The following is a 21,392-nucleotide window of genomic DNA, read 5'->3' as shown; positions in this document are numbered from 1 at the left end:
CCGGCTTGGGTCACTGTCTCTGCGGAGTCTGCACATCCTCCCCGTGTGTGCGTGGGTTTCCTCCGGGTGCTCCGGTTTCCTCCCACAGTCCAAAGATGTGCAGGTTAGGTGGATTGGCCATGATAAATGCCCTTTGTGTCCAAAATTGCCCTTAGTGTTGGGTGGGGTTAATGGGTTATGGGGATAGGGTGGAGGTGTTGACCTTGGGTGGGGTGCTCTTCCCAAGAGCCGGTACAGACTCGATGGGCCGAATGGCCTCCTTCTGCACTGTAAATTCTATGATCGGCTTTATATATTTCCAGTCATCTCTTCCCTCAAAAGGCTATTAGTCTATGGCATTCTCTTCCACAGGGATCAGTGGAGTCTTTGGGTCACTGAATATATTCAAGGATGAGTTGGACAGATTTTTAATATTTCCTTTGTCATGTTTTTTTACCATTTTTAAAATAATGAATGCAACAGAATAACAGAAATATTGCTGGAAAATGGGTACAGTGTAGAACAACTGATACTTCCGCATAAATACAAGCAATACATTGCAGAATTAATTCAGAGCAGGATATTTGAGCGACCAGAGCCTCTAGATGAAATGCCAGATCAGTTAACAGGTTAACATAGTGAGCGGGGAAAGAGGGTAAAATTATATAAAAACAGAAGAATAACAATGCAGGGCGCATACCCCAAAATATTACAAAACACACTAACAGCAGAGTCGAATTAAAATAACATAGATGACGTAGAATCTCTATAGTGCAGAAGGAGGCCATTTGCTTCTTCAAGTCTGCACTGACCCTCAGAAAAAGCACTCACAGAGGCAGACTCCCCATCCTAGTCCCATAATCCGGTCCATTGATCATGGTCAACCCACCTAACCTAACATCGTTTGTGCGGAGGGGCAAGAATTCAAAAATCCCTAAAACAGTACTACAATGGAGAAGAAACATGGGAGGCCTGGCCCTCCCGAACTTGCAATACTATCACTGGGCAGCCACGGCCGAAAGAGTGAGGAGATGGGTAAAGGACCCAGACATGGAATGGTTGATGATGGCCGAGTCCTCGTGTACAGGAATGACCCTCCCGGCCCTCGCTACGGCAACACTCCCATCCCCGTCAGCACCAGTCCAGTGGTGGCAGCTACCCTGAGAACCTGGAACCAGATGTGGCAGCATTTCAGTATGACCGATGTGTCCCTTATGGCCCCCATCTGCGGCAACCATAGGTTTGCACCAGCCATTCTCAACATCACCTTCAAGAGGTAGAGACAAGAAGGGGGAACACTGATGGTTAGGGACTTTTACACGGGAAATAGACTAGCGACCTTAGAGGAGCTGACGGATAGACTGGACCTACCAAACAGGGATGAGCTCCAGGTCAAAAACTTTCTCCGCAAGGAGACACCAGCATACCCAGAAACCCTGAGAAGCACAATGCAAGAGGAGTTACTGGACGCAGACAGTCTGGGGAAGGGAAACTGTGGGGACCTGTACTGACAACTCTTAATAAGGATGCGCTCCTTACTTGACGAAACCCAGGAAAAATGGGAGGAAGAGCGAGGGACGGAAATAGGGTGGGGACTCTGGAGCGAAGCACTGAACGGGACCAACTCCACCTTCTCCTACGCAAGGCGAAGCTTCATGCAGCTGAATGTTGTGCACAGAGCACACCCGACAAGAACCCAAATGAGCAGGTTCTTCCCGGAGATGGAGGACAAATGTGAATGGTGCCAGGGGGGCCCGGCAAACCATGCCCACCTGTTCTGGGTATGTCCCAGAATTGTCAAATTCTGGACAGCATATTTACAGTTGAATTCTGGACAGCCTATTTAGAGACAATGTCCATGGTTATGAGGGTGGAGCCGTGCCCACAAATGGCAGTCTTCGGGGTATCAGACCAGCCAGAACTATTCATGGGGAAAAGGGTGGACGCCCTTGCCTTTGCTTCTCTAATCGGCCGCTGGAGAATCCTGCTCGGCTGGCGATTAGCAGCACCACCCACAGCTCAGACGAGCTGGCAGACCTATCTGGATTTCTCCACCTGGAGAAGATCAAGTTCACCGTCCGAGGGTCAGAGGATGGTTCCCACAAAGTGTGGAGGCTATTCACCAACTTGTTCCAGGACCTGTTTGAAGCCAGCGGCCAATGGAACACTGGGGAGGGAGGTGGGCGTACGGGAGCCAACGGGATCACAGGGAACAGGCAGGAAAACGGGACGGGGGGAAGGGGGCTACTGGGACAAGGAGGAAGAAACAGAAACCAACTGACACAGAGACCAGAGAGCCCAGAACAAAAAACAAGAAGAGGAACCCCCAAGGGAAGGTGAAAAACAGGACAGGGAGTGCGCGGGGTGGAAGGGGGGAGGCCCATCAATGGGGGGGGGGGGGGGTGGAGGGAGGGCACCGTCCACTTGTAAATAACAGATAACTCCCATTGTACAGTGAAGGGCCCAGGAAAGAACCCAGAAACGACGAGTGAAGGGGGCGGAGGGGAGGGACAGGAGATGGAGGGACCGACACAAAGGAAATTGACATGCACATTGTAATCGGCACAGTTACCCTGACTGCTTGGATAGTGTATAATAAGCATTGTCACAAGTCTGCGACTCGATGAAAAAGAGGTGAAAAAAACTGCTCAATCCAATCCCGCCTCAATTTAAAGTGTTCCTCATAATCCAGATGCGTTTCCTGTAATAAAGCGATGTCGACGTTCTCCTTTCGAAAAGAGAGGATCTTTTTCCTTCTGATAGGGTGATGGATGCCCCGTACATTCCCTGAGAAAATTTGCAGATTAACTGCCGCAATTAGTTAGGCGACAGAGAGAACAGGAACAGATTTTCACACCACAATCGGGCGTGCGCCATTACCCCCTCCTCCAACTCACTTTACACCAGAGGCACCAAAGTCTCCCCAAACTGCTCCTTTCACAGATAAAAGCCCCGTCTGTACCAGAGTAGGATAAAGTCAACAACACATAAACCCTCCCATAATAACAAAAATACAAAAGAATCACCACCACAATAGATCCGAGGGGACATTCCTCAATAAGACTGAGGACCCGGAGGATTAATCCCACGGCCAGACTGCCGTTACCCTCAGGATACCTTCTCCAAAATGAGGAGAGGAAAAGTAACTTTTGTAAATTGTTTTTACAGAATATTAGAGGAGGAGGAATTACAGACAGAAATCGCAAACGTCACGTCTCAATCTGACTGAGTCTCTCAATTCCTTGGAACTGAATATCACCGGACTTTGAATTGAGAAGGAGAAATGTTTGTCTTTTCTGTCCGCTTCAAAACATCAGTGTGGCTGGAAAAGCCCCGAGACACACACACACCCGAGTGAGAGAGTTCCAGAGCACTGACTGTGGAAAGAGCTTTAACCAGTTACGCAGCCTGAAAAAACATCACACCATTCACAGTGGGAGAGACGTTACACGTGTTCTGTGTGTGGACGAGGCTTCAACTGATCGACAAACCTGGAGAGACACGAGGACACCCCCACCCTGGAGAAACAATGGAAATGTGGGGACTGTGGGAAGGGATTCTGGGTTCCATCTGCACTGGAAGCTCATCGGCGCATTCACACTGGGGAGAGGCCGTTCATCTGCTCTGTGTGTGGGAAGGGATTCATTCAGTTATCCACCCTGCAATTACACCAGCGAGTTCACACTGGGGAGAGGCCGTTCACCTGCTCTCAGTGTGAGAAGTGTTTCACTCAGTTATCCGTCCTGCAGACACACCAGCGAGTTCACACTGGGGAGAGGCCGTTCACATGCTCTCAGTGTGAGAAGGGATTCACTACTTCATCGAGCCTGCGGAGACACCAGCGAGTTCACACTGGGGAGAGGCCGTTCACCTGCTCTCAATGTGAGAAGTGTTTCACTCAGTTATCCGTCCTGCAGACACACCAGCGAGTTCACACTGGGGAGAGGCCGTTCACCTGCTCTCAGTGTGAGAAGGGATTCACTACTTCATTGAGCCTGCGGAGACACCAGCGAGTTCACACTGGGGAGAGACCGATCACCTGCTCTCAATGTGAGAAATGTTTCACTCAGTTATCCGGCCTGCGGACACACCAGCGAGTTCACACTGGGGAGAGGCCGTTCATTTGCTCTCAGTGTGAGAAGCGATTCACTCAATCATCCGACCTGCAGAGACACCAGCGAGTTCATACTGGGGAGAGGCCATTCACCTGCTCTCAGTGTGAGAAGGGATTCCCTCACTCATCCGACCTGCAGAGACACCAGCGAGTTCACACTGGGGAGAGGCCGTTCATCTGCTCTCAGTGTGGGAAGGGATTCACTCAGTTATCCAACCTGCAGAGCCACCAGCGAGTTCATACAGGGGAGAAGGCGTTAACCTGTTCTTAGTGAGAGAAGGGATTCAGATATCCATACACCCTGCGGGAACACTAGAGAGTTCACACCTGGAAGAGGCCATTCCCCTGCTCTGAGCAGGGGAGACATTCAATGATCCGTCCCAACGATGGAGACACTAGCGAGTTAATTCTGGGGAGAGACCATTCATCTGCTCTCAATGTGGGGAGGGGTTTTCTGATTCATCACATCTGTTGTGACTCCAACAAGTTCACAATAAATTACAGATGTTGGCTCCGTTGTTATTGGTTCTGCTCTCACTGACATCCAGGACTGCATTTTGTTCATTCTGACATCTGGTGAATGGTGATGATTGGAGGGTTTCTTTCTGCTGGACTGGCCGGTCTAACACCTCTGCCTCCGGTGGGCTGACCATTTTTGAGCCTCGTTGCGATTACCTGGTTCCATGTGTGACGAGGAGCACAGAATGAAAAGGTGTTTGCACGTTGGAAGATATTTAGTTCCCAAAGCAACCATGTTGCCATGAAGATGGGCTATGGTGGTTACATACTTCATTTGTCTAATTTATCTGGGTGGTTGTCGCAGAAGGAGACTGTCATGGTATGAGGGGCAAGTTGTCTGTGGTAGATTGGGAAATGACAATAAACATATCACTGAAAGTGGCAATGCAGGTGGATAAGGAGCTAAGAAGACAGACGGCATGCTTGTCTTCATTGGTCGGGGCATTGAGTATAGAAATTGGCAAATCATGCTGCAGCTGAACAGAACCTTAGTTAGGCCACACGTGGAATATTGCCAACAATTCTGGTCACCACATTACCAAAAGGATGTGGAGGCTTTGGAGAGAGTACAGAGGAGGTTTACCAGGATGTTGCATGGCCTGGAGGGGATTAGCTGTCAGGAGAGGTTGGATAAACTCGGATTGTTTTAACTAGAGCGACGAGGTTGAGGGACGACCTGATAAAAGTTTACAAAATGATGAGTGGCATGGACAGAGTTGATAGAAGCTTTTTCCCAGATGACAGAGGTTTAAGGTGCAAGGGGCAAAAGTCAATTACCAGGTGACATATGGGCAAAGTTTAGCCGAGATGTGCGAGGGACGTTTTTTACACCGAGGGTGGTGAGTGCCTGGAACTCGCTGCCGGAGGAGGTCGTGGAAGCAGGTACGATAGTGACGTTTAAGAGGCATCTTGACGAATACATGAATAGGATAGGAATAGACGGATACAGACCCTGGAAGCACAGAAGGTTTTAGTTTAGACAGACATCATGATCCGGGCAGGCTTGGTGGGCCGAAGGGCCTGTTCATGTGCTGTACTGTCCTTTGTTCTTTGTATGACGATAGACAATAGACAGGCAACCACTCGCATTTTATTTACATAAAATATTGATTCCTTTAAGAAGCAAAAATTAAACAGCAAAATGAAGCTATCGTGGCTACCAAGAAAAGTTAAAGATTCCATTAGATCAATGGAGGAGACTCATAAAGTGGCCCAAATAGTAGTGAGCCTGAGGATTGGGAATTTGTTTTAGAATTCAGCAAAGGACCAAGAAACTGATAAAGAGAAAATAGAATATGAGAGCAAACTGGGGAAAACATAAAAAACGACTGGAAAAGCTTCTGTAGGAATGTGAAAAGAAAAAGATTAGCAAAGACCAATGTGGGTCCATTCCAGACAGACAGGAGAGTTTATAATGGGGAATAAGAAAATGACAGAGAAACTAAACAATGTGTGTCTGTCTTCACAGAGGAAGAGACAGAAATCATCCCCAAAACACGAGAGAACCAAGGGACCAGTGAGCACGACGAACTGAAAGAGATTAGTATTAGTGAAAAAGTAGCACTGGAGAAATTAATGGTATTGAAAGTTAATAAATCCCCAAAAGCTGACCTCTCCATCCCAGAGTGTTGAAAGAGGTGGCTGTAGAAATAGTGGATACATTAGTGATCATCTTTCAAAATTCTATAGATCCTGGAATGGTTCCTGCAAGTTGGAAGGTGGTAAATGTAACCCCACTATTTAAGGAGAGAGAGAAAACGGGAACCACAGACCCATTAGCCTGACATCAGGAGGAGAGAAAATGCTACAATCTATTATAAAGGATGTGATAACAGACAAATTAGGAGCAGGAGCAGGCCACTCGGCCCCTCGAGCCTGCTCCACAATTCAATAAGTTCACGGCTGATCTAATTGAAACCTCAACTCCACAGAGGCTCCTTTGAAAATAAATCTTGGGAGAGCCTAATAATATTTTTTATTATAAAAATAATCTTTATTATTTTCACAAGTAGGCTTACATTAACACTGCAATGAAGTTACTGTGAAAAGCCCCTAGTCGCCACACTCCGGCACCTGTTCAGGTACACAGAGGGAGAATTCAGAATGTCCAATTCACCTAACAAGCACGTCTTTTGGGACTTGTGGGAGGAAACCGGAGCACCCGGAGGAAACCCACGCAGTTTTGGGGAGAACGTGCAGACTCCGCACAGACAGTGACCCAAACCGAGAATTGAACCCGGGTCCCTGGAGCTGTGAAGCAACAGTACTAACCACTGTGCCTCCACGCCACTGTGTCAGTTATGGGGAACAAGGAAATGGCAGAGGAGTTAAACAGATATTTTGCATGAGCCTTTATGGTGGAAGATAAATCGAATATTCCATTAATACGAAAGAATACGGAGGGAGCAATTAAATGCCATCACTGGAGAAGTTGTATTGGACAAACCGATGGGGATAAGATATGTCCCCTGGATGGCTGCATCCTCGGATCCTAAAAGAAATGTCTACAGAGATAGTGGATGCATTGATTGTAATGTTCCAAACATCCTTGGATTCTGGAGAAGTACCAGAGGATTGGAAAACTGCCAATGTGACAACCCGCCGATTCAGAATGGGAGGGAGGCAAAAACGAGACACTATACGACGATCAGCCTAACATTTATTGTTGAAAAAAATGTTGGAATCAATTATTAGGAAGTAATAGCAGCACATTGAGAAAATCATAATCTAATCAAGCAGAGTCAGCATAGCTTTGTGAAAGGGAAACTGTGTCTGACTAATTTATCAGAGTGTTTCGAGGAAGTTTCAACCAGAGTGGATAGAGGGGGACCAGTAGATGTGTTGTATTTAACCTTCCAGAAGGCCTTTGACAAGGTACCTCACAAAACATTAAGTCATGAGATAAGAACACATGGGGTTGGCGTGGATAGAGAATTGGCTAATGAGCAGGAAACAGCGATTGGGGATAAGGGGTTCTTTTTAAGGTTGGTGACCTGTAACCAGTGGGGTTCCACAGGGATCAGTGCTGGGACCGCAACTGTGTACAATTTATATTAATGACTTGGAGGAAGGAAGCGAACGTACTGTGCCCAAATTTACAGACAACACAAAAATAGATGGAAAGGCAAGTTGTGAGGGGGATACAATCAGTTTGCAAAGAGATATTGAGAGGTTAAGCAAGTGGACAAAAGGTTGCCACATGGAGCATAATGTGGGAAAATGTGAAGTTCATTTTGGAAGGGAGAACAAAAGAACAGTATTATTTAAATGGCGAAAAACTACAGAAAGCTGCAGCACAAAGGGACTTGGGGGAACTTGTGCACGAAACACAGAAAGCTAGCAGACAGGTGCAGCAGGTAATCAGGAAGGCTAATGGAATGTTGGCCCTGATTCCAAGGGGGTTGGAGTATAAGAGTCGGGAAGTCTTGCTGCAGCTGTACAAGGTGCTGGTGACACCACATCTGGAGAACTGAGAGCAGTTTTGGTCCCCTTATTTAAGGAAAGATATTATTTCATTGGAGGCTGTTTAGAGAAGGTTCACTAGGATGATCCCCATTATGGGGGGATTGTCTTCGGGGCAAAGGTTTAACAGGTTTGGACTCTACTCATTGGAATTTAGAAGAATGAGAGGTGATCTCATTGAAACATCCAGGATTCTTAAGGGGTTTGACAGGGTAAATGCTGAGAGGATGTTTCCCTCATGGGAGAGTTGACCAGAGGGCATAGTCTCAGAATAAAGAGATGTCAATTGAAGACTGAGATGAGGAGGAATTTCTTCTGAGAGACTTTGGAACTGAGAGAGTTGTGGGGACAGAGTCCTTGTGTATATTTAAGGCTGAGATAGATTTTTTATCTCAATTTGTTTTTTTAAATGTAAATTTAGAGTGCCCAATTCATTTTTTTCCAATTAAGGGACAATTTAGCATGGCCAATCCGTCTACCCTGCACATCCTTGGGTTGTGGGGGCGAAACCCATGCAAACACTGGGAGAATGTGCAAACACCACATGGACCGTGACCCAGAGCCGGGATCGAACCTGGAACCTTGACGCCGTGAGGCAGCAGTGCTAACCACTGTGCCACCGTGCTGCCCGGCTGAGCTAGATTCTTGCTCAGTCAGGGAACCGAGGATTATGGGGAAAGGGCCGGAAAGTGAATGTGAGGAATGTTGGTTTCAGCCATGATCCTGTTGAAATGTGGTGCAGGCTGGAAGGGCCGAATGGCCTACTCCTATTCCTTATGGTTTTAGTGTGGTCTTATTCCCACCTACCCCTGATAAACTTTCACCCCCTTGATTTTCAAGAATCTATCCATCTTTGCCTCAAAAATATTCAAAGACTCTGCTTCCACTGCCCTTTGAGGAAGAGAGTTCCAAAGTCTCCCAACCCTCTGAGAGATAAAGTTCTCCTCTGCCTTAAATGGACAAGTTATTACTTTTGAAGTGACTCCAATTTCTAGATTCTCCCACAAGAGGAAACATCCTTTCCACAGCCACCCTGTCAAGGTCCCTCAGCATCTTATACGGTTCAATCAAGTCACCAAACCTCCATCGGACACAAGCCCAGCCTGTCCAATCATTCCTCACAAGACCAGCCTCCAATTCCGGGTATGAGTCCAGTAAACCTTCTCTGAACTGCTTCCAACACATTTACATCATTCCTTAAATTAGAGTAATACTGTACACAGTGCTCCAGATATGGTCTCACCAATATAGTACATACAACATACAGTGCAGAAGGGGGCCATTCAGCCCATCGAGTCTGCACCGACCCACTTAAGCGCTATCCCCGTAACCCAATAAGCCCTCCTAAACTTTTTGATCACTAAGGTCAATTTATCGTGGCCAACCACCTGACCTGCACACCTTTGGACTGAGAGGAACCCGGAGCACCTGGAGGAAACCCACGCAGACACGGGGAGAACGTGCAGACTCCACAGACAGTGATCCAGTGGGCAATCGATTCTCGGACCCTGGAGCTGTGAAGCCACAGTGGTATCCACTTGTGCTACTGTGTACAACTGAAGCATAACCTCCCTACTCTTGTCTTCAATTCCCCTCACAATGAACAATAACATTCTAATAGCTTTCCTAATTACTTGCTGCACCTGTATACTCGCCTTTTGTGATTCATGCTCGTGGACATCCAGATCCCTCTGAGTCTCGGATATCTGCAATCTCTCACCATTTAGATAATAAACTTTTTTATTCTTCTGCCCAACATGGACAATTACACATTTTCCTACATTATTCTCCATTTGGCAGATCTTGTTTCACTCATTTAACATCTACCTTTTTAACCTCCTTATGTCCTCTTCATAATTTACTTTCCTGCTTACTTTTGTATCATTGAAACATAGGAGCAGGAATTGGCCATTCAGCCCGTCGAGCCTGCTCCACCGTTCAATACGATCATGGCTGATCATCCACTTCAATGCCTTTTCCCCCACACTATCCCCATATCTCTTTGTGTTATTGGTATTTAGAAATCTGTCAGTCTCTGCTTTAAACACACTCAATGACTGAGTTCCCACAGCCCTCTGGGGTAGAGAATTCCAAACATTCACAACTTGTAGATCTCTGTAGATCAAACCATTGCCCCGTCCTATTCCCGTATCCGTCAGTTTATTTCCCTGAAAAGCCCATCTAATTTCCTTTGGGAGACTTTCCATTATCTCTGCTTCTACCCGCATCGTAGGAAGTGGCTTCCAGGTATTTCCCACTTTCTTCAAATGCAAACGAGTCTCAGTGAGCACAGAAAGAGGCCATCCCGCCCATTGTTCCCATGCTAGCTCTTTGAATTAACTAATTAGTCCCATCGCCCGGCAAGTTTCTTTTCCTCCAGAATCTGTCCAGTTCCCTTGTGAAAGTTACAGTTGAATTTCCTTCCTGCACCATTGTGAGGCAGTGAATCCCAACAACTCGTTCTTTTTTAAATCTAATAATTTCACGATACACTGTGTTTGGATTTTCACAGGGGATTTGAAATGGAGAGAAAGACATGGTTGTTGCACAAAATCAAGACTCAGTCTTTATGAATGATCTTAGTGAGTGGGCAGAGTGTGAAATGTCCAGGTTTGCGGTGCCAAGATGCACACGTCCCAGGGCTGTGCCGGGGGGGGCACCCTGCCCTATACCTGACCAGTCGGGGGCCTCCATGGCCCGGGATCCCCTCCGGTACCGTGATGCCTGGCCCATGTCTGTGTGGGGCCAATACTCATCGGCGTCCATGTGACCGGCTATGGAGTCGCTTAAATCAAGCTTTGCCTTTAGATAGGGGGTCCTTCCCGTTAACGGGATGGAGATTGGCCTTAATCCTGCCAGTGGGAATAGGCCGGTTAGATCGGAAACCGTTTGCCTCTTGGTGCCCAATTTCAGACTCTCCTGTGATCTAACTGGCACACTTGGATTCGCGCCTTGCGCATCGTGGCCATTAGGTCGTGCCCTGATTCTCATTTGCTGTAAAAATGTCAAAGGTTAATTGCTGTGTATAAAGAAAGTGCAATAAGGACAAATGTACTGACAAGAGAGACCTTCAAGCTCTGATTAGCCTCAACATTTGAAACTGTATGAATAAGGGATTGTAGAGAATCAGATAAAGGGATAGTATGAAACAGTTCTATTGTATTCCTGTCTGAGATAATGAGAAGGTGTCAGTAATTGGGGATCCAATTAAATTAATCGAGTGACCAAATTGACCAATTATCATGTTACAACAGACCCAACTCTGACGTGAGATAATGGTCACTTTGGGGATAAAAGTAGAGGTTCGGAAGATCTTCCTTGCTGGCCAAGTACTGAAGACTCCCGAGGTTGAGTTCCAAAGAAATTACTGTCAAAGAAGGAGCCAGACTCCCGAGGCTGAATTCTACAAGAATTACTGTCAAAGGAGCCAGAGAGGGTTACGCTTCTACAGACTGATCACCCACATGAAGTTGGAAAAGTCAATGTGTTAAAGTTATTCAGTAAAATTTTTTCATTTAATAAACTTATTTTTAAATTTACTATCCAGAGAATTTTGATTTTGTCTTAATTGGTTAAAGTCTTGTCTGAACCAAAGTGAATTTATTAAATCGCAAGTTGGGTGTGGCTCAAATCAATTAAGTTCCAGATAACAAGATCAGATAACATAAACCTTCAATTAAAAAACTTACATGTCTATAGCGCCTTTCACAACCACAGAACGTCCCAAAGTGCTTTACAGCCAATGAAGTTCTTTTGAAGTGTAGTCACTGTTGTAATGTAGGAAGCGCAGCGGCCAATTTCCACACAGCAAGATCCCACACACCAAATGATAATGAGCAGATGATCTGGTTTTAGTGATGTTGATTGAGGGATAAATATTGACCGGGACACCGGGGATAACTCCTCTGCTCTTCTTCAAAGTGGGGGGGGGGGGCGCGTGGGAGGTGGGGTGTGGGAGGTGGGGGGTGGGGGGGTGGGGGGGGGGGGGGGCGGGCGGGGCGGGGGGGGGGGGAGACAGGGCCTCAGTTTAATATCTTATTTGAAAGAAAGCTGTTCTGACAGTGCAGCATTCACTCAGTGCTGGGACCAGGAATGTTGGAACTGGTTTTTGTCCACAGGTCCCTAACTGGGTCTTAACCTTCTGACCCAGAGGTGATAGTGCTGCCCCCTGAGCCATGGCGGACTCTAGTTAGAAAGGAAAAGTTATACTTTAAAACCCTCCACCCTTTGCCTCCGATGCCTAAATCTAATAATTAAAAACCCAGTATAAATAACATGGATTTCACTGACAAATGTTGAAGTATTGATTTTGAGCCACAAGTTTTAACTTCCCACTTGCTCCTCTGCACCTTTCTGTCTCTGTTGCTCATATCAATGACAGCCGGGCGACAGAGCTGAGGGATGAATTTCGCTGAGAATAACGGGGCCTGTGTCCCAGTTGGGAAACTGCCATGGGCGTCGCAGTAATAGAGAGACAGGAAGGTGCTGGAGGACTGACTGGAAAATGGGCCACCAACCAATTGTTACATCGTTCACTATTCCGATCCCAGACCAGACCCCAACAGTGGCTAGGATACTGGACCAAAACCCCAATATTTCAGTCTATTTGTGTGACTGTGCGGAAGGAATGATTCACTCCAGGAATGATCGCATGAAGAAATAGGGCTTGGTTATTTTTAAAATAAAACTTTATTGTGGCTACAATATTAAACTTTTTAACTTCACACCCAAAACAACAGCTTACAATTACCCATTTAAACATTACTACTCAATCTCCCATTAAACAACAGGAAAAGAAAGATACAGATCTCAATCTATCTCACTGTGGGAGAATTGTGGGCCCAAAATTGAACTTCTCTCTCCAAACCTTTCTCCAAAAACTGCTCTCTATAATTTTGCAGTGAATCACACTCTAACCCCACGCTTTTAACCCTTAAATTGCCCAATACATTTATAATCAAATTTTCCAAAAATCTTCCAATCGTCACACCTCCCCCTTCAAAAAAAATGAACCAGCGATGTACGCAGATGGCTTTATTTTTCTAAAAACTTTTAAAATTTTAAACATTTCTTATGATTACATGCAACTTGTACTCTATAATAACATTTTACATTTTTCAACAGGCAAACATACACACGAGCGTAGTCCATTTTAGTCTCACATGTCACAGTCGCGAGCATAAATTTACCCATTCCTAGATTTCCAAAGACCGGGGCGGCCTCCAAGATTACACAAGAAAAGCTTCAACAATTCAGTGATCTGTAGTTGCCTGGCTCTGACAGCAGAATTCTTCTCTTGATGGTCAGACAGGTTGCTATCGATGCTGCAGCATTCATCATCTGTTCTTCACATTTATCAGCTGCTTTGTATTCTGTGTCTGTTGAGGATAGCCAAAAATAATTGGTAACAGGTGCAGGTGAGATGTTTCCCCCGTTTGGAGAGTCTAGAACCAGGGGACAGAATTTCAAAATAAGGGGGAAGCCATTTAGGACCAGTCTCAGAGGAGACATTTCTTTACTCAGAGGGTTGTGAATCTTTGGAATTCTCTACCCCAGAGGGCTGTGGAAGCTCAGTCATTGAGTGTGTTTAAAGCAGAGACACAGATTTCTAAATCCCAATAACATGAAATGAAACAAAAATCGCTTATTGTCACAAGTAGGCTTCAAATGAAGTTACTGTGAAAAGCCCCTAATCGCCACATTCTGGCGCCTGTTCGGGGAGGCTGGTACGGGGATGGAACCCTCGCTGCTGGCCTTATCCTGCTTTATGAGCCAGCTGTTTTAGCCCACTGTGCTAAACCAGCCCCTACACAAAGGGATATGGGGATAGTGTGGGGGGAAAGGCATTGAAGTGGATGATCAGCCATGATCGTATTGAATGGTGGAGCAGGTCGACGGGCTGAATAGCCAAGTCCTGCTCCTATGTTCCAATTGTAACAAAGATAGGAAGGAAAGTAAATTGTGAATGGGACATAAGGAGACTAAAGTGATATAGGTAGGTTAAGTGAGTGGGAAAAAATCTGCCAAATGGAGCATAATGAGGGAAAAATGTGAAATTGTCCATCTTGGTAGAAAGAATAAAAAAAGCTTATAATCTAAACGGTGAGAGATTGCAGAGCTCTGAGATTCAGAGGGATCTGGGTGTCCAAGAGCATGAATCACAAAAGGCGAGTATACAGGTACAGCAAGTAATTAGGAAAGCTAATAGAATGTTATTGTTTATTGTGAGGGGAATTGAATACAAAAGTAGGGAGGTTATGCTTCAGTTACAAAGGACATTGGTGAGACCACATCTGGAGCACTGTCTACAGTATTGCTCTCATTTAAGGAATGATGTCAATGTGTTGGAAGCAGTTCAGAGAAGGTTTACTGGACTCGTACCTGGAATTGGAGGCTGGTCTTATGAGGAATGATTGGACGGGCTGGGCTTGTGTCCGATGGAGTTTAGGTGACTTGATTGAACCGTAAAAGATCCTGAGGGGCCTTGACAGGGTGGATGTGGAAAGGATGTTTCCTCTTGTGGAAGAATCTAGAAATTGGAGTCACTTTAAAAGTAATAACTTGCCCATTTAAGGCAGAGGAGAACTTTTTTCTCTCTGAGGGTCGTGAGTCTTTGGAGCACTCTTCCTCAAAGGGCGGTGGAAGCAGAGTCTGTGAATATTTTGAAGGCAGAGCTGGATAGATTCTTGGTAAGCAAGAGGGTGAAAGGTTATCGGGAGGGTAGCGGGAATGTGGATTGGAAGTTACAATCAGAGCAGCCGTGAACTTATTGAATGGTGGAGCAGGCTCGAGGGGCCGAGTGGCCTACTCCTGCTCCTAATTTGTCTGTTATCACATCCTTTATAATAGATTGCAGCATTTTCCCTCCTACTGATGTCAGGCTAATGCGTCTGTGGTTCCCTGTTTACTCTCTCCCTCCTTAAATATTGGGGTTACATTTACCACCTTCCAACCTGCAGGAACCATTCCAGAATCTGTAGAATCTTTGAAAGATGATCACCAATGTATCCACTATCTCTACAGCCACATCTTTCAGCACTCTGGGATGTAGAGCATCAACTTTGTGGGATTTATTAACTTTCAACCCACATTAATTTCTCCAATACTACTTTGTCACTAATACTAATCTCTTTCAGTCCCTCTTGAATACCAGTTCCTTGGTTCCCTTGAGTTTTTGAACAATTTTCTGTATGTTCCTCCATGAAGACAGACACACATTGTTTAGTTTCTCTGCCATTTTCTTATTCTCCATTATAAACTCTCCTGTCTCTGCCTGGAATGGACCCATGTTGGTCTTTGCTAATCTTTTCCTTTTCACATTCCTATCGGAGCTTTTCCAGTGGGTTTTTATGTTTCTCCCCAGTTTGCTCTCATATTCTATTTTTTCTTTATCAGTTTCTTTGTCCTCCTTTGCTGAATTCGAAACAAGTTCCCAATCCTCAGGCTTACTACTGTTTTGGCCACTTCAAGAGCCGCTTCCTTTGATCTAATGGGATCTTTAACTTTGATTTGTGATCCTTAAAGGAATCTTGTTGTATTCTGTAAAATGAAAGTCACCAAAGGACCATGGGCTGCTCTCCCCTTTGAGAGAGAGAGAGCTTACTGGTGATTACTTACTGGAGGGTCACCACACTTCAGGTGAGGGGCAATGTTGAGAAGGCAGGGCCTTCATCAATAACCTCTGTAGGGGAATTGAACCCATGCTGTTGGCGTCGCTCCGCATCATGAACCAGCCAACTGAGCTAACTGACCAGCTGGTAAATATGTCATATTTCCTTTAATCTTAGCTAATCCCGGTTTCCCAATCCACCTCAAACAACTTGCCCCTCCGAGGGGGCTGTTTAGCACAGGGCTAAATCGCTGGCTTTGAAAGCAGGCCAAGGCAGGCCAGCAGCACAGTTCAACTCCCCTACCAGCCTCCCCGAACAGGCACCGGAATGTGGCGACTAGGGGCTTTTCACAGTAACTTCATTTGAAGCCTACTTGTGACAATAAGCAATTTTCTTTCATTTATTTCATACCCTCATAGTTTTCTTCTGTGAAGAACACCCAAATAAATTAAACAGAAAAAAACATATAACCACCACAGCCCATCTCCATGGCAAGGTGGCAAGCTTTGGGGGTTCCAAACAGAAATGGGAACTAAATATCTTCAAACTTACAAACACTCTTTCAGTCTGTGATCCTCGTGAAATTTAGAACCAGGCAATTGCAACAAGTCTCAAAGAGCATCAGCCCACTGGAGGCAACCTCGTGAGACCGGCAGTCCAGCAGAAAGAAACCGTCTGACCATCCCCATTGGCCAACTGTCAGAATGAACAAAATGCAGTCCTGGATGTAATTGAAGCAGAAACAATAACAGAATCCAACCACTGTAATCAATTGTGAACTTGGCGAATCAGCAGCTGCGATGAATCACAGATTTCCTTCCCAGGCTGTGGGCACGAGTGGCCTTTATCCGGTGTGAAGTCGTTGTTGTGACCGCAGGCTGGATGAGTGAATAAATCCTTTCCCACACTGAGAGCAGGTGAACGGCCTCTCCCCAGTGTGAACTCGCTGATGTGACCACAGGCTGGTTGAAACATAGAATGCCTTCCCACACTGAGGGCATTTGCATGCCCTCTCCCCAGTGTGTATTCGCTCATGTGACTGCAGGGTGTCTGACCGAGTGAATCTCTTCCCACACTGAGAGCAGGTGTATGGCCTCTCCCCTGTGTGAACTCGCTGGTGTTTCTTCAATATGGATAGCTCAGTAAATCCCTTCCCACAAGCAGAGCAGGTGAATGGCCTCTCTCCAGTGTGAACTCGCTGGTGTTTCACTAGTACGGATGAAACACGGAATCCCTTCCCACACTGAGAGCAGGTGAATGGCCTCTCCCCAGTGTGAACTCGCTGATGTTTCTTCAGGCTGGATAACTCAGTGAATCCCTTCCCACACAGAGAGCAGGTGAATGGCTTCTCGCCAGTGTGAACCCGTTGGTGACTCTTCAGCTGGGATAACTGAGTGAATCTCTTCCCACACTGAGAGCAGGTGAACAGTCGCTCCCCAGTGTGAATTAGCTGATGATTCCGCAGGTTGGATGAATCACTGAATCGCTTCCCACATTGAGAGCAGCTGAATGGCTTCTCGCCGGTGTGAATTCGCTGGTGTGCCCGCAGGTTGGATAACACAGCAAATCTCTTCCCACACACAGAGCAGGTAAAGGGCCTCTCCCCAGTGTGAATGCGTCGATGAGCTTCCAGTACAGATGGGGATCTGAATCCCTTCCCACAGTTCCCACATTTCCACGGTTTCTCCATGTTTTGGGTCTCCTCGTGTCTCTCCAGGTCAGACAATCAGTTGACGCCTCCTGCACAGAACACGTGTACGGTCTCTCCCCGCTGTGAATGGTGTGATTTTTTTTTCAGGCTGTGTAACCGGTTAAAGCTCTTTCCACAGTCAGTGCTCTGGAACACTCTCACTCGGGTGTGTGTGTCTCGGTGCTTTTCCAGTCACACTGATGGCTAAAATATTTTGAAGCCGACAGAACAGACAAACATTTCTCCTTCTAGATTCAAAGGCTGATGATATTCAGGTCCCAAGGAACAGAGTGACTCCGTCACATCGAGAGGTTACGTTTGAGATTTCTGTCTGTAATTCCTCCTCTTCTAATATCCTATAAAAGGAGTTTACAAAATGAGTTTACAAAAGTGAAGGATAGAAATTCATAACCGACAACTCTTGTTTCTATGGAACATTTTTTCCTCTCTCATTCCCCAATACCTAGTCGCCAAAAACTACCCCATACGTCGTCTTCAGGGAGCGGATTCGGAGGGGCGGAGTGACTGAGCTGTGAGCATTGGGAAAGATACCATCCTTTTCGCCAGACAAATAAATGTGTCAAGCTGAGAGAGCAAAGGATGTCAATGTCTTTGAGAGAGAGAGACCTGGGTCAAGCTTTCCAGAGTCTGCACCCTCCCTGGATTCACTTCCTTTCCCTTCAGTTGCTGCAAGTCACCAATTGAAGGTGAGAATGAGAAAAGAAATGGAAAGGGGGAGAAAATAAAATGTTTTACTCACAGATGTTGGAGACGGGAGGTGTGAAGCTCAAGCTCATTCAGAGTGAGGAGCAGCAGCTTTGCTGGGCAGGAATGAGCAGGTTAACAAGCTCAATTTCCAAAGTCTGCAGGTAGACAATGAAGGAACTCTGATTGGCAGGCGGTGAAGAGGCCTTCCGGTCCTCCCAGTTTGCCATTGGTCAATATTTCTGCATGAGGGTCAAGGGACGGGGCCTCCCCGCACATGCGTACCAACCCGCCCCTTGAACATGCGCAGTCCCGGACCTGGGCGGAGATCACCGAGAGGCTTCTCGCTCTGGCGGGAGCCGTCAGCCGGTTGCCTGGAATCCGTGTCTGGAGGAGGTGTCGGGGGAGGGGGAACAATGGGGACGGGACTGCGCACTGGAACCCTCAGACGTCACCGTGGAGCTGTGTGATTTGGTATTGGTTGATTCAGGCAGGGCTTCATTGTGACGTCACAATTCGGAGGTTGGACAATGAGTTTCAGACTAAAACTTCCTCCTCATCTGGGAGCTCAGTGTTTCCCCCTTTCCATTTCCTTTCTCATTCTGTGGGGACATTGGTGACTTGCAGCAACTGAAGGGAAAGGAAGCGAATCCAGGGAGGGTGCAGACTCTGAAAAGCTTGGCCCAGGTCTCTCTGTCTCTCTCTCTGAAAGACATTGACATCCTTTGCTCCCTCAGCTTGACATATTTATTTGTCTGGCTAAAAGAATGGTCTCTTTCATAATGTTCACATTAAAGGGGTTAAGCCATTTATTATTATTTCTTGTCTTCTGATATAGGTCTGTGAATAATTTCACAGTTTTATTTCAGCACAGAAGGAATCCATTCAGTCACTTGAGTCCATGCCGACTCTCTGCAGAACAATTCAGGCTGTCCCATTTCTCCTCGATATCACCATACCTCTGCAAGTTTATTTCCTTCATGTGCCCTTCTACGTTCAGTTTCAAATAATCTTATCGTCTCAACTTGCACCACTAGGTAGTGAGTTCCAAGTCATCAGCACTCACTGCCGAAATAAACTTCCCCCCCACTACCCCATATATCTAATCATGGGTTAATATTAGATACAGCAGAGTGAGAATGGAGGGAGTATGTGGGATGGAAATTTACAGCTTTAGGGGAACGAGGGAGGAAAAATATTCCATTGAAACTAGAATTGTCTTCTGAATTTCTATTTTATTTGACAGTGATGATATTTATAATCTCCTTTTACAGTACATTAGAAAGTGAGGATTTACAGACAGAAATCTGAAAGTAAATCTCGCATCTGGGTCTGACAAAGTCACTCGATTCCTTGGGACCTGAATATCATCGGACTTTGAACCTAGAAGTAGAAATGTTTGTCTGTCTCAAGAGATTTTAAAGCACCAAGACACACAGACACCTGGGTAAATGCGTTCCAAGGAACTGACTGGAAAAAGCATCAACCAATTACTTTGTTTTATAAATTTAGAATACTCAATTATTCTGTCCAATTAAGGGGCAATTTAGTGCGACCAATCGACCTAACCTGCACAACTTTGGGTTGGGGGGGATGAGACCCACGCAGACATGGAGGCAATGTGCAACTCCACACAGACAAGGAGCCGGCATCGAACCCGGGTCCTCCGCACCCTAGGCAGCAGTGCTAACCACTGCACCACCGTGCCGCTCTGGTGTTAACCAATTACACAGCCTGATAAAACATCGCACCATTCAGAGCGGAGAGAAATCCTGCACGTTTTTGCTGTGGACGAGGCTTCAACTGATTATGAAACCTGGAGAGTCTCAAGGACGCCTGCACCTGAAAATGTGGGCACTGTGGGAAAGGATTCAGATCCCCATCTGTGCTGGAAACTCATCAATGTCGTCACACTGGGGAGAGGCCACTCACCTGCTCTGTGTGTGGGAAGGGATTCACTCAGTCATCCCACCTGCTGCCACATCAAAGAGCTCACACTGGGGAGAAGCCATTCACCTGCTCTGAATGTGGGAAAGGATTCAGTAATTTATCCACCTTGCAGACACAGCAGTAAATTCACACTCTGGAGAGGCCTTTCAAATGCTCTGCATGTGGACAGGGATTCACTGAGTCATTCAGCCAGATGATCGACCAGTGCATTCACACTGGGGAGAAAGTGTTCACCAGGATGTGGTGTTCACCTGCTCTACTTGCTGAAAAGGATTCCGTGATTCATATAGCCTTCCGACTCATCAGCGAGTTCATAACAGGGAGAGGCCATTCACCTGCTCCATTTGTGGGATCGGATTCACTCAATTATCCAGCCTGCTGACACTCCAATGAGTTCACACCGGGGAGAGACCGTTCACCTGTCTGACTGCGGGAAGGGATTCACTCGGTTGTGGGAAGTGACCTTTTGTGGATTAATTCAAAGGAGATGTACTCTCCCAGACTCGAAGCGCATCAGCCCACTGGAAGCAAAGTCGTGAGACCGGCCAGTCCAGCAGAAAGAAACCCTCTAACCGTCCAACCTCACTAAGTGTCAGAATGAAGATGGTTCAGTCCTGGATGTGATTAACAGCAGCAATAACAGCAGAAGCCAATCCCTGTCATCACTTCTGAACACTGCTGTCTCAACAGGATGCATAGCAGAGTGAATCCTTTTCCACAAATAGATCAGATGAACGACTTCTCTCTACTGGTGTGGCTTCAGGGTGGATGAATCACAGAATCCATTCCCACAATCAGAGCAAGTGAATGGCCTCTGTCCGATGTGGATTCATTGGTGCATCTGCAGTTTGGATAACTGGATAAATCCTTTCTCACACTCAGAGCAGGTGAATGGCCTCTCCTTGTGTGAACTCTCTGGTGTTCCAGCATGTTGGATGACCTAAACCTCTTCCCAAGGTCAGAGCAGCTGAACGGTCTCTCCTCAGTGTGAGTGCGCTGGTGGGACATCAGTTCTTGAGAACTTTTGAAGCCACTCCCACAGGCAGAGCATTTAAAGGGACTCTCATTGGTGTGAGTGACTTGGTGTATTCGCAGGTTAGAAGAACGAGTGAATCGCTTCCCCCACACAGTGCAGGTGAAAGGCCTCTCCCCGGTGTGAACCCGCTGGCGAGTCAGAAAATTGAATGACTCACTGAATCCCTTCCCACACTTCGGGCAGGTGAATGGTCTCTCCCCTGTGTGAACTCTCTAATGTGTCAGAAGGGTGGATGAATGTTTGAATCCCTTCCCACAGTCAGAGCACATGAACGGTTTGTCCACACTGTGAGCTCATTTGTGTCTCAGCATGTGGGATGACTGAGTG

At 46.4% G+C, this 21,392-nt stretch overlaps 2 protein-coding genes across 2 annotated transcripts in view; one reads left to right on the top strand and one right to left on the bottom strand.

The window, feature by feature from the left end:
• The window catches only part of LOC140418012 (uncharacterized), a 96,019-nt gene extending 91,408 nt beyond the window's left edge, over window positions 1–4,611 (top strand). Inside the window, exon 3 of the mRNA XM_072501443.1 lies at window positions 3,729–4,611. Within this exon, the coding sequence (XP_072357544.1) occupies window positions 3,729–4,364 (636 nt within the window). The 3' untranslated portion in view covers window positions 4,365–4,611. The remainder of the gene's footprint in view (window positions 1–3,728) is intronic.
• Window positions 4,612–12,744: 8,133 nt separating this feature from the next.
• Window positions 12,745–18,507, bottom strand: LOC140420322 (uncharacterized). Its single transcript, XM_072504346.1, has 2 exons — window positions 18,135–18,507; window positions 12,745–17,730 (listed from the first exon to the last, which is right to left on the bottom strand). Exon 2 carries the CDS (start codon window positions 17,372–17,374, stop codon window positions 16,529–16,531), a length of 846 nt encoding a protein of 281 aa, XP_072360447.1. The 5' UTR covers window positions 17,375–17,730; window positions 18,135–18,507; the 3' UTR covers window positions 12,745–16,528.
• Window positions 18,508–21,392: the final 2,885 nt, after the last annotated feature.

This window comes from Scyliorhinus torazame, chromosome 5 (genome assembly GCF_047496885.1).
Source record: "Scyliorhinus torazame isolate Kashiwa2021f chromosome 5, sScyTor2.1, whole genome shotgun sequence".
Lineage (NCBI taxonomy): Eukaryota > Metazoa > Chordata > Chondrichthyes > Carcharhiniformes > Scyliorhinidae > Scyliorhinus > Scyliorhinus torazame.
This window is presented reverse-complemented; position numbering and strand designations above follow the sequence as displayed.

Excerpts from the sequence above, each read along its gene's own strand:
- LOC140420322 (XM_072504346.1), bottom strand. The coding sequence starts at position 17,374 with ATGGAGAAACCGTGGAAATGTGGGAACTGTGGGAAGGGATTCAGATCC.